Source organism: Ziziphus jujuba, chromosome 3 (genome assembly GCF_031755915.1).
Source record: "Ziziphus jujuba cultivar Dongzao chromosome 3, ASM3175591v1".
NCBI classification, from domain to species: Eukaryota; Viridiplantae; Streptophyta; class Magnoliopsida; order Rosales; family Rhamnaceae; genus Ziziphus; species Ziziphus jujuba.
Genome location: NC_083381.1, coordinates 31,254,329 through 31,266,059, shown reverse-complemented (window position 1 = coordinate 31,266,059; position 11,731 = coordinate 31,254,329). Strand labels below are relative to the sequence as shown.

The 11,731-nt window shown below is 32.2% G+C and overlaps 3 protein-coding genes and 2 non-coding genes across 6 annotated transcripts; 1 reads left to right on the top strand and 4 right to left on the bottom strand.

The window, feature by feature from the left end:
• Positions 1–318: 318 nt before the first annotated feature.
• Positions 319–390, bottom strand: TRNAC-GCA (transfer RNA cysteine (anticodon GCA)). Its single transcript has one exon. It is a non-coding gene; the product is annotated as a tRNA-Cys (tRNA).
• A 688-nt stretch (positions 391–1,078) lies between these two features.
• On the bottom strand, positions 1,079–3,575 carry LOC107404885 (uncharacterized). Its single transcript, XM_016011882.4, has 3 exons — positions 3,251–3,575; positions 2,324–2,378; positions 1,079–1,652 (listed from the first exon to the last, which is right to left on the bottom strand). Exons 1-3 carry the CDS (start codon positions 3,452–3,454, stop codon positions 1,303–1,305), a joined length of 609 nt encoding a protein of 202 aa, XP_015867368.2. The 5' UTR covers positions 3,455–3,575; the 3' UTR covers positions 1,079–1,302.
• Positions 3,576–3,726: 151 nt separating this feature from the next.
• LOC107404888 (uncharacterized) lies at positions 3,727–6,394 on the top strand. 2 transcript variants are annotated; one of them, XR_007242154.2, is made up of 3 exons: positions 3,727–4,017; positions 5,044–5,179; positions 6,057–6,282. XR_007242154.2 is itself a non-coding variant. In XM_016011884.4 (2 exons), exons 1-2 carry the CDS (start codon positions 3,901–3,903, stop codon positions 6,177–6,179), a joined length of 240 nt encoding a protein of 79 aa, XP_015867370.1. In that variant the 5' UTR covers positions 3,757–3,900; the 3' UTR covers positions 6,180–6,394. The 2 variants fall into 2 exon arrangements, 1 of the variants encoding a protein (XP_015867370.1); XM_016011884.4 differs by lacking the exon at positions 5,044–5,179 and having other exon boundaries at positions 3,757–4,017; positions 6,057–6,394.
• Positions 6,395–6,863: 469 nt separating this feature from the next.
• Positions 6,864–6,937, bottom strand: TRNAV-CAC (transfer RNA valine (anticodon CAC)). Its single transcript has one exon. It is a non-coding gene; the product is annotated as a tRNA-Val (tRNA).
• A 773-nt stretch (positions 6,938–7,710) lies between these two features.
• On the bottom strand, positions 7,711–11,085 carry LOC107404883 (serine/threonine-protein kinase VIK). Its single transcript, XM_016011878.4, has 12 exons — positions 10,662–11,085; positions 10,141–10,380; positions 9,950–10,024; positions 9,608–9,688; positions 9,391–9,485; positions 9,168–9,288; positions 8,995–9,074; positions 8,792–8,854; positions 8,585–8,697; positions 8,396–8,481; positions 8,070–8,188; positions 7,711–7,978 (listed from the first exon to the last, which is right to left on the bottom strand). Exons 1-12 carry the CDS (start codon positions 10,698–10,700, stop codon positions 7,840–7,842), a joined length of 1,251 nt encoding a protein of 416 aa, XP_015867364.3. The 5' UTR covers positions 10,701–11,085; the 3' UTR covers positions 7,711–7,839.
• Positions 11,086–11,731: the final 646 nt, after the last annotated feature.

The following is an 11,731-nucleotide window of genomic DNA, read 5'->3' as shown; positions in this document are numbered from 1 at the left end:
CTATCTAAATGGTAAAATTAGTTATGAATAATTCAGTATCAGTAGACAACCCACCTTGTCTATAATATTCAGGAGACAAAACAATAAAGCCATGGAAATACTAAGAGATTCTTAATTGTAAGCAATGACTATTTAATCTATACAAGAACAAAAAAAATTAAAAAATAATAAATAAAAAAAAAGGTCATAGGTCCAGGATTCTTCAAGCACAGTGTTTTGGACAGTAAAGTTACTTAAGAGTGATGTCACAAACGAGGCCTTACAAGTTAAGAACAAAGGGAAAAAGATAAATAAATAAAAAAATATGTATATATTAAAAGGGCCCAACCGGGTTCGAACCGGTGACCTCTTGATCTGCAGTCAAATGCTCTACCACTGAGCTATGGACCCTTGGTGGCATCAGCTGTAAAATTAAATAAACTATTTTAAATAAAATACAAAAAGACCTTAGCCTTGTGCGAATTATTTATTTTTCTTTTTTTGCTGTGATTCGGGGAGGCTCATCCTTTGTCGCATTTTGTTTTAATTTTCTAGTGACTCAACCATGAACGGTCAGTAAGAGTGCATAATGGTACATAAGACACTAATTTGGGACAATTGAGGAATAATCACCTCTTTTCCAATGGTCCAAGATCCAATTGAGTTGGCGACTTTTTTTTTTTTTTTTTTTTTTTTTTTGGAGGGTAAAGCAATTGAGCTGGTGATTTGTGATAAGGTTTACAAGAGATTTGTATTGAGCAAAGAATTTCTCGATAAAATTAGTAATAATTACAAAAAGTTTTACATGGGTCATTAGACTTCAGTGGAGTTTGAATCCACTTTAACCGCCCGGGGGGGGGGGGGGGGGGGCGGGGTGGGAAGACAGAACATGGTAAAAATTGAATATATCCCATAAATTTCATCAGCAAAAATTCCATAACAAAACTTGTTTGATTATCAATGTAGATCTTATTCTGCAGTCAAATAACTTCTAAATACCAAATCAAGGTAAAAGAGGATAATCTAACACCTATGTTACAATCTTCCTAGTTCTATTTCCCATCAAACAAAATGAAGATACTTTTAATCTTTCAGGAGCTTAGATGAAAACGATGACAACAATATTGAATCTGATACGAAGAAAGTATTACAAAGCATTCCACATAACCCTTTCAGAGCACAACAGGTTAAGAATATTAGATCATCAAAAAAATTTCTGCAGCTACTAACTTTTAATGCCTATCAAGGAAGATAATTTCAACAATAGGACAACAAGCATTGATATCAGCCGTTATTTTGCTCTAACCACTTTATCAGGCTCTACTATATGGATACAGAGGACTTAGCTGCTCGAAATGACTCCTTTGTAACACCATAATAGACTGAATCTTTGCTGGTAAAGGTGATGAAGTTCCACCCAAAAGCTGATCCTCCGACAATATATGATCCTGAAACCTGGCAGTCGTCAGCCCGCAGCTTCTCAGGTGCCGCTGATGGCTTTGCAAATAAGTTGTTTGATTTAGGCTGATCTGTTGTAACATCGTGGGGTTTTTCTTGTGCCTTTGGACCATCCTTACTTTCACCTGATAATGGCTGGTTTTCTGTCGTATTCTTCCCTATGGCAATTGTTTGGGCTGTCATCTGTTTGTATAATTCCATCAGAAGCTTCGTTTCTGCAATTTCACACGCACAATTCAGGAACCAACAAAAAGCTATGTTTCACTTTACCACCATCAAAGTAGAATAAGCAATATCTCATCGTCAGCATGACTTCATCATTCTAAGACCTTTGATCCTACAGTGGCTACAACTTAACTGTTTAGAAAACGGAGTTCAAACTTGCATGGAGAGCCAGAAACATCAGGAACATAATAAGTCGCTTGCATACCATGTAAGACTAAAGGCTCCAAGTTCATTTATTTTCCATGAAAACAGCATGCTTATTGCGAGCATTGGCTAAAAAAATTTGGGCAAAACTATGTCTTCAGTTTCTGAAAGCAGGCAGCTCACCTAAACCAACTTCAACTCTAGGATCTCCATCCAAGCCAAAATCATTCAGGCCTTGTGTGGCCGTGTACTTAAAAAATTGTATTTCTTATTTAAAAATAGAAACTTGCTCTTCAAACAAACAATTTTGAGCTTTTAAAACCAAAAACCAGTTGTTTAGTACATAGCTAATACAAGCTCTTCTTAACAACTGCAAAATAGAGAGTGCAAAAAAGCCTTATAATATTGAAAGGAAAAGATTTAGGAACCATGTAAAGAAATAACAAAGAATTGGATTATTAGCCGTTGATTTGATTCAACCATGAACAGAAAATAAAAGGTGCTATGATGAGCTTACGTTCTTGAATTTCATGGGCAGCCTTGCAGCTTCGAAAGTCAGGGGTCCGAAGAACCTTCAAAAAAAAAACATTTTTACAGAAAAAATAAATAAATAAATAAAAAATTCAATCCTGCCTTATTTGGCACAACATACCAAAAATTAATAAGTGACAATAAGAATTTCACTATACTGACGTAGAGAGAATTAATACAGAGAGATTATGAGTCCTTTAAGAAACACGTTTTCAGTGATCCCTTTAAGTGCTTAAATTTCTAAATGCAGTCCATTCACAGAAAAAATTAAACATTGTACAGCAACATTGATTTTAACACATTTTTCAAAGTTGCAGGAAAAGAAATTAGGCCTATTAACTAGTTTGAGTTTTGAAATGAAAAAAAAAAAACAAAACAAAACAAAAAAAGAAAAAAAAAGAAAAAGAAAAGAACAAATTTTTAGTCCATAAAAATCTTCTCTTTAAGAGAAACAATATTGCAATCAGATTGCTTAAGAGGGTCATGACAAAATATCAAAAAGCAAAATTGCTTAAGAGAGCAATGGACTGCTTGTAGAGAAATTCTCTCTAAAACCAACAAATCTTGTAGAATATCCCTCTCATCAAGAACATTCATACTTTCATCCTCAGTTCTTAATCCAAGATTTTGATATATCTCCCATATTTACAAAAAAAAGCATGTAGATTTTACAAGCATATAATGAAAGGAAATAAATCCAGAAAGAAATAACTTCTTAAAAAAAAAAAAATTAAAAATGCACAAATCAAGTCAACAAAATTGTCAATAGAAAGTTGCAGCATGAACTAAACAGAAAAAAATGAAAAAGAAAGGAAAATACCCAGAAATGAAATCACAAAAGTAAGTCCAAAACTAGAAGAAATTACAAGACAAAAGCGTTTGACACTTTAAAGCAGCCGAGTCCAAATCATACCTCAAGAAAATGAGGACGAATATCTTTGAGAAGAGCGCGAATTTTGAAGAAGCAGTTAGAATTGGGATAAGGAGAATCATTGTGAAGGGGTCTCTTCTTGGGTTTAGGAGGAAGAGAAGGTGGAGGAGGTTGAGAAGTAGCTGTTGGAGGAGGGTTTGGGAGTTGGGTGGATGTGATGGACTGGGCTTGCTTTGGTTCCTCCATGGAAGCTGTTTATCAAATTCTCAAGCTGCCCTCCTGAGTTTCAGACTGGACGATGGAAGATCTCCGGAACGAAAGAAAAAAGAGGAGCTGAAAACATAAGGAGTATACTTTTTAAAGCCCATAACTTTCTTTTAAAAATAGCAATTATTCATTTTGATCAATAATTAAATAATATTATTTTTATTTTTATTTTTATTTTTATGTTTGAAAAAAGATAATAAAAAAGATGCTGTAGATATATTTGTAAAAAAGCTATTTGGAAAATTATCCAATAATAACGGATTTGGTGTATTTTGCCTTTAAAAAAATAATTTCTTTTAGTAAAGAAGAAAGAAACCCAAAGTCTACTTCTAAAGCCTTCCACACGACAGCCCAGTACCACCATCTTCCTCTCTGAACCAAAAAAACCTTTTTCTATGTCTGTTCCATAATCCATTTCGAAAAGCATGTTGAAACCACAAACAGACAAGCTGGTGAGGAGGACAGCCATGGTGGCCACTGTCACTGCTTCTTATTTTCTCATAACCGCTGACTATGGCCCTCAACCCAATGCTCTGGACCCAGTAACTTCTTCTTATTCTCTTGCTCTTCTTCTTGTTTAATTAATCTATTTGTCTATGAATGGGTTGATGGGGGGCTTTGCTTGAGGTTTTGATATCTTTTTACCTCTTGGGTTTTTAATGTTTTCCCCTTTTTATTCCTTTAGATTTTGCAGTAATCAAACTGAACATTACGAGTATTTTTGGAAGGTTCATTTTGATGTTTTTGTTATGGGTTTCTAGTACTTTGTTGATTTTATATGTGATTTTCGTGCCTGAGTTAGAATGATTGCTTTGGTTGTCTTACATCGTTTCTTGTAAAATTTTTTAGTCTTGCTCTTTAGTGAGAAAGATATGCTCTTCCGTTGTGTTTCATTATCTAGTTGTCGTTTAATTTTGGTTAACCATGTGATTATCCTGTTTGTTTTCTGGGTTTTGGTTTTGATTCTTTCGAATTCATGTATTTGCTTTTCTTGTTTTTGCTTAAGACACTTCTTGGCCTAGATATGAAGTCTCATCCGTGCCCAATTTTTTTGTTGAGAACTTGTTATTTAACCTGCTCGAATAAATTTACCTGCTTTGCAATATTGATATTATGTTCATGTGTAAACTTTAACAATTTTTACATTGTTGCTGTTGCATTTTTCAGCCTATTTTAGGCTGAAGAAAAGGAATACATTCTAAAGAAAGTCAAATCCAGGGGGTAGACTAGGGTAGGTAAAAATATGAAAATACAATGATAGATCTAACGAAATATAAACCTACAGGAGAATTTTGTGTAATTATCCCATTTGACCTGCAACTAATATGTGCTCTTATCAAAGAAAAACTAAAACCGATAATAGTACAACTTATAATGACCATGAGATTACCGAACCAACTTACCATTCTTAAGTGTGATTTGTTACATGCGATAAAAACCGAAGATGACTAGCTTTTGACAAATATACAGTTATCGTTTAAGTTATAAGAAATCACAGAGTTAAGAATGAATTGCTTAAGGAATGATAATGAGTATGATGATGAGATGGTTTAGTGGCATATGTGCAGTCACAGGAATAACTCCGTCCACAAATCAGAGGCACTTATTGATGAGGATGATTAGGAATTACATGAATGCTTGGCCATGTTCGACAGAGCCCAGTGGCAAATTGTAGAAAGGTTGAAGTTAGAGACCAAAGAAATGGTAGCCCATATGCTATGAGAAATATCTCTATCATTAGGAGTGTAACATATGATCTTGATATTGCAGGTTGAACTTGGAATGAACTATTGCCTTTTAGCTTTCAGTATTTTAAGATATAAAATACCGAGTACAATTAGATTTTTTATATTGGATCAATGAATTATTGTTAGCCACTCAGATAGGTTCAAATTTGTCACAATTTTGAAATGGGTTCAGTCATTTGCTTGCAGTTTATGTTTTTCTGTCTAAATCCTAGTTTTGTTTATCTTATGGGTTTCATACATGTTCACCTTTTGTCCTCCACTTTCAACTAATATAATTTTCTTGTTTTATTCTCTGCAACAACAAAACTTGCACTCAAAACTTGGTGTGTTATGTGTATATATATATATATATATTTATATTTTTTGGTTTACTATTTTCTTTATTTCTTCTTACTTTTTTGAGTCTGTGGTCTAGATGATTTCTTCTAACTGGCAACTGACTTAAACTGAGGTTTTCTTTGTAAGTTCCATTATATAGATTGGCATTCAAGAAAACAAAAATAGTTAAGCACCAAAAAAAATAAAATAAAATAAAAATAAAAAGACCATATATGAGATATTTCGCAAGGAATAAGTGAAGGGGTATAAGTTTCGTACCATGACATTGATAAAGGCATTACCAAGGACCTGTGAAATATCTGATAAACTTCATTGATATCCCTGCTCACTTTACTGTAATTGACAAATCCATATAATTTGTTGACATTCATTATTGGATAGATTATTTAGTTCTTTTGATGTAATTGTATATTTTGGGTTGAATCATCGTCTGTGTTCGGTTGGAGATTGTTAACTGCTCCGAGTTTCTAATTGTACAAACTTGTCCATGGCAGATTAAGAAGGCGATATTATCGGCAGAAAGTTCTGTTAAGGAATTCATCTTTGGGTCAAACAATCAATCTGAAGAAAGTGAAATAGAGAAGCTGGGATCTGAAAGTGCCAAGAAACATCCATAGATTGATAGACAGCTAACATGTACAGAGAACTTAATGAATTTGAGTAAAGTTTCGACAGTTGCTTGAACAAGAAAGCTGTTAAATGGGATTGAGTTTTTTTTTTAACATTGTTCTTTGTCCTCTCTCCTTGTAATTTTGCATACATGGGGAGAGCTGTTGTTGAAACTAATTTGTGACCGCTTATATAGAGTGCTCTTTGTTAGAACATTTGATCATCTTCTTGCAGAAAATTTGCCCATTTGTCTGTCTACGTTGCTTTATTAGTTGCTCATGTTGAAGATGCTGAGCCTCTTGGCTAAGGGCTGTTAAATATTGCAACACAAAAAGAACACTCACCCATCCATTTTCACTGTAAATTTTTGGTGTTTCCAGGGTGATTTTATTTCTGATCTTTGCATCTTTAACAGGAATAATAGTTCCATTTTGTAATTTCTTTGAAGAGTTTAGGACAGAAACTTGACTCTAGTTCAGGGAGCTTCCTTTGAGATATTGCTAAGCTCTAAACTATATTTTCACGAAATGGTAGGCCTAAGTTTAAGCAAGAAATATTTATAGCGCTTAACAGAGGTGCCCGTAAAAATAATAAATATAACAGGGTACGAAATTAGTCCTTGGCATGAAGAAAACTTAAGGAGAATAATTACCCAAAAGAAAAATAATAACAAACGTGAAATGAAAATTGAATGTCTGAGCCCGGGTTCGAACCGGGGACCTCTAGTGTGTGAGACTAGCGTGATAACCAACTACACCACCCAGACGTCTGCGTAAGGTCGTTGCATCACATAATAAATGTATGTAGTTTTCTCAATCAATCCACATAAATGTGTGGATGATTCTTATGTGATAAAACTTTTGACTATGAAAATACAATTTAGAAGCATTGATTAGATTCTTATAATTAATTTATTCAAACAAGATTTTAGGTGGAATATTCCTATAATTCTATTTCATGAAAATTTCAAACTAGTAATTATAATTTTTAATTTATGTAACCAAAATCTAGTCGTCCTATATTTTTAATTGTTTTGACATTTTATAATGTATCTAAAATGTAAAAAAGATATACAAATCCTTAAGGCAAATAAAAAAAACTAAAAAGAAAAAGAAAAAAAAAAGCAAAACAAAACACCAAAAAAAAAAAAAAAGGGAAAATTGTAGAACACAGGTAAACAAAATTGAAGGAAGCTTACTTTAAAATAAAGAACAAAAGAATAAAGAAAAACCTAAACTAAAGAACAAAAGAATAAAGAAAAACCTTTCTCAAGAACATGTTTTTTCCTTACAGCCAAACAACAATGTCCCAAAAAAAAAATACTAATAACCCTTTTTTATATGATCATGCCTTTTGTTTTATTCACCTAAGTTGCATACTGTTGAATTATCATTAATCCTAAAAGTTTAAACTGATAGAAGGTGAGCTTTCATTTCATTTATATTTTTCTCTTAACACTTCTCTCAAATGTAGGCCCGCTTCTTTTGGGCTATCTTTCTATTTACCATGTTGAATTACCACTTATTCCAAAAACTTAAGTAATGGAAGGTATATTTCCATTTCATTTATATTTTTCTCTAATACATACCTTTGGAAATTTTTCCACCAAGAAAAAACAAAAAGAAGTTATAAAGAAATTGTGTATGTATCTCCTACAATCTATATATTTCATAGGATGGAACACCTGCAACGTGAAGGCATTGGTTCGGTAGTCTGAAACTTGTCTTGAATAGACTCAAGCTCTAAAATTATATCTTCAAATGTAGGTCTGAAATCTGGATTCTTGTGCCAGCATTTTTGAAGAAGTCTGTAACAATTACACTTGTTCGTTAATATTAATCATGCATGCAAAATTTTCAATAAGGGTGAAGTAATTAATTAATACAAGAAAAACTTACATCCTAATTGGTTCAGGGTATACATAAGAGGAGAGAGGCGGTCTGGAATCTTCATATGCTCGTTTATCTGCTACTTGTTCTGGATCATCTGCCAGATTTGATGGTCCTCCTTGAAACATCTTCAAAAATAACCAAATTCAAATTATAACTATATATATATATATATATGTATATATTCTGTATATGATTTGAGACTAGTAAATATAAAGTAATGAACCTTTAAAATGATCGACTAGTATAAGAGGCACTATGAAAGTCATTGTTGTAGTAGTTTGGAGTGTAAAATTTTATTTACCCTTCTAATCATAAAGCTTCAAACCAATTACCTCGTGTACGATTAGAGCAAAGGAGAAGACATCAACACTTTTCCCATAAGATTCACGACGATATACCTCCGGTGCCATGTATCGAACTAGCATGAAAAAGAAAAATTGAAGAAAAAAGTTGAGCTAAAACCAAAATTGTTTAGATTATTAAAAAAAAAAAAAAAAAAAAATGGAGTCAGAAAATCTTACAGGAACCAGTTGTTCCAGTCATTTTATAACCTAAAACATCTTTTTCCTGTGCAATTTTGCTCAATCCAAAATCAGTAACCTTGAGTCGGCCAGCTGCATCTTGTAACACATTCCTGAAACTCCCACATCAAATCTGATCATCATGAAAATTGACTTCCAAAAATATCCATAAAGTTTATGTATAAGAGTCCAATAAGGTGCATTTACCTTGGGGTCAAATCTCTGTGAATTATAGCATGTGATTTATGCTGATGGAGATAATTCATACCTCTGCAACAATATTTCAGTACACATAAAGTCAGCAGCAAGGAACCATTTAATATTCCACAAATGATGACTAGAAGAAGCAGCCACTTCAATACAAATGAGAAAATTGGTAACCATTGCATAGCAGTAAAAAGAAAATTAACCTGGCAATATCAAGAGCATAAGCAACTGCAGTTTGAGGATCAAGTCTTCCTTTCTTTCTTAATATGTCATGCAAACTTCCCTGCATGCAGGAAATACTCAAAAGTAGTATAATTTAAGGGAAAAAAATCATATAGATAAAATAAAAAGATAACGAAAAAGAAAAAGAACTCACATTGCAAAGATACTCGGTAAGGAAGATCAATCGGTTACAATTGTTTAGAACACCAAGGAACTGAACTATATTGGGGTGGCGCAACTTTTGCCACAAAGCAAGTTCTTTCATAAAGGAATTCCTTAATTATTAGCATATATAATTACAAGTTAATTAGTGTATCTTGTTTTGCCTTAATATTACTGGAAAATATTTAAAAAGAAAATAAGAAAGTAAATCTCACTTGACCCTTTGATTTGATGCAATAGAGGAGCGAATCGTCTTTGCAGCAACTTCTGTACCTCTCCATTTCACCAAATATATTTCACCATATGACCCCTGTTGTACTTTATCATGTGAATACATATATAACAACCATATAATACCTATACATAATGCACAACTAGTCCAAATAAAAATTAAAATGATATCATCAAGGAAGAATTCAAATAAATACTCACCTCTCCAATAAGTATTGCGTCATTCATGTTCACCTCAGAATAATCAATAGTATAGCATGGAATCTGGGAGTCAAGCCCCACCTATACGTCCCAAACATTAACAAATAGCACACATATTTACACACACACATATATGTGTGTGTATGATTGTTTTCCAACATAATATTCAATAAGATCTATATATCTACAAACCTCATGAATTATTTGTTTTAAGGGTTTCTCTGTTGGGTATTTCCAACAAAAGTTTTCGAAGTTTAACGAATGTGGAAAATATTAAGCCCAAATGCCAATTATGAGGGAGCAAAAATTGCATATAAGCGTAGTTTAAGTAAAATACATTACCGGATCAATTCCACCATTAGCCTCCAATATCTTGCAGATGCTTTCATGACCAAAGCTACGAGCATCTGACAGTGGCTGTCATCAATAAAAGTACTGATATATAATTCAAAACTATATACAAACATCATCCTTTTTTATCCAAAACACACTTTATTATTATAAAGAAAACAGGAAATGATGATTAAACTCACAGTTCGCCCCCAACGATCAATGGAATTGACATCTGCACCTTTCTCTAGAAGTAGAACAACAACCTCCGTACAACCTTCACACGATGCCAGATGGAGAGCAGTTCTTTTATCATAATCAGCCAGATTAGGCTCCACACCTTTCTCTAATTCCTGCACTACCCCATCTGTGTCTCCCTTACTTGAACAGTATAGCAGCCTGTACGGACCTTCTGAATCTATTGTTTCTGCTCCCCTCATTCTCTGAGTAATAAAATCAAACATAAAAACTACATTTCATACTACCCCATTTCATAAAACCACAAAAAAAAAAAAAAAAAAAAAAGAGGCAATAATTTGCAAGTACCAAACATGTATAAGCATAAAAGTTTTGGAGCTTATACAAATTTGTTGTTCTTCTGCTACACATTGTTATAAGCAACAATTCAATCAAAGACTCATGGACTAGTGTATATACCAATGTTTTCAACATAAAATAAAATTCAGCTAAATAAAAATAAATAAATTAGAAAAAAGAAAATCACCTTGGATGGTGGTGAAGATGGATACTTGAAGTTTTCCATGAAAGCAATTCAAAACAAAAACAAAAAATAAAACAAAAATAAAATTAGAAAGAAATTAAAAGAATGAAAGTATGATCTTTTTTTCAAAAGAAAGTTGAGTAGGAATTAAATGAAAGTTGTTAATATAGGAAATATGCATTGGATATTTTTGTTGTTTGTTCGGTGTGGCCAATGTCTGTTGAATGTCTCTTCGTGGGAGTTAAAAGAATGAAACATCCATAACCTCGTAAGCTTCGTTTACAGATGGTAAAATCGGTGAATGATGATATTATTAGTATTATTTTTTTAATAAGAATTGACTTTTCCTTTTTGTTTCCTGAGAAAAATGGACGTAATTCAAATATTTCTGTAACGCAGAGTAGAAAAAGAGCTGTTTGGTTCGCGCGTGTTGTCCTTTTATTTAGGGTTTTTGTCAGAAATGCCCCTATCATTTCAATATTTTAGCACGACATCCTGTAATGTTGAATTAGGCATATGAGAAGTTTTTGTGCTAATTTGGTATTACATGAAATGAAAATGCAAAATGGAATTGAAATTTCTCAAATTTTCATATTACATATGTATATGGATATATATATATATATATATATATGTGTAATATTTACCAACCACATAATCTTTCATTTTCAACTTTGTTTTTTTTCCTTTTTTTTTTTATTTAATAAGATTGTTTGTTTCAGTTTTTTTTTTTAAACCATTACAATAATTTATGATATAAAAGAGAAAAAGATAAGTTTCAAATTCACATCTTTTAAGCATATAAATTTAATCAATTTTATTTGATTTTTTTTTTCAAATTTCAAAAATTTTTATTAGAGAAAATAACAATTTTATCGCTTAGATTGTTCTACAACGAAATCTATAAAGTAAAAAATTTTATATATTATTTGGCAACGTTTTTTTTTTTTAATATATATAGTTATTTTGTAATCTAATTATGTACTAAATCTGAATTAAACTTGTTTTAAATTTTAAATTAGGTTAGTTATATTTACAATTTTTACACTTTACTTGAGGATAAATGTCAACTT

Excerpts from the sequence above, each read along its gene's own strand:
- LOC107404885 (XM_016011882.4), bottom strand. The coding sequence starts at position 3,454 with ATGGAGGAACCAAAGCAAGCCCAGTCCATCACATCCACCCAACTCCCA. Across the intron at positions 2,379-3,250 it reads TTCGTCCTCATTTTCTTGAG|GTTCTTCGGACCCCTGACTT; the intron begins GTATGATTTGGA and ends TTTTTTTTGAAG. Across the intron at positions 1,653-2,323 it reads TGCCCATGAAATTCAAGAAC|AAACGAAGCTTCTGATGGAA; the intron begins GTAAGCTCATCA and ends GTGAAATTGCAG.
- LOC107404888 (XM_016011884.4), top strand. The coding sequence starts at position 3,901 with ATGTTGAAACCACAAACAGACAAGCTGGTGAGGAGGACAGCCATGGTG. Across the intron at positions 4,018-6,056 it reads AACCCAATGCTCTGGACCCA|ATTAAGAAGGCGATATTATC; the intron begins GTAACTTCTTCT and ends TGTCCATGGCAG.
- LOC107404883 (XM_016011878.4), bottom strand. The coding sequence starts at position 10,700 with ATGGAAAACTTCAAGTATCCATCTTCACCACCATCCAAG. Across the intron at positions 10,025-10,140 it reads TTGATCGTTGGGGGCGAACT|CCACTGTCAGATGCTCGTAG; the intron begins GTGAGTTTAATC and ends TATTGATGACAG. Across the intron at positions 8,482-8,584 it reads GACTGGAACAACTGGTTCCT|TTCGATACATGGCACCGGAG; the intron begins GTAAGATTTTCT and ends TTTTCATGCTAG.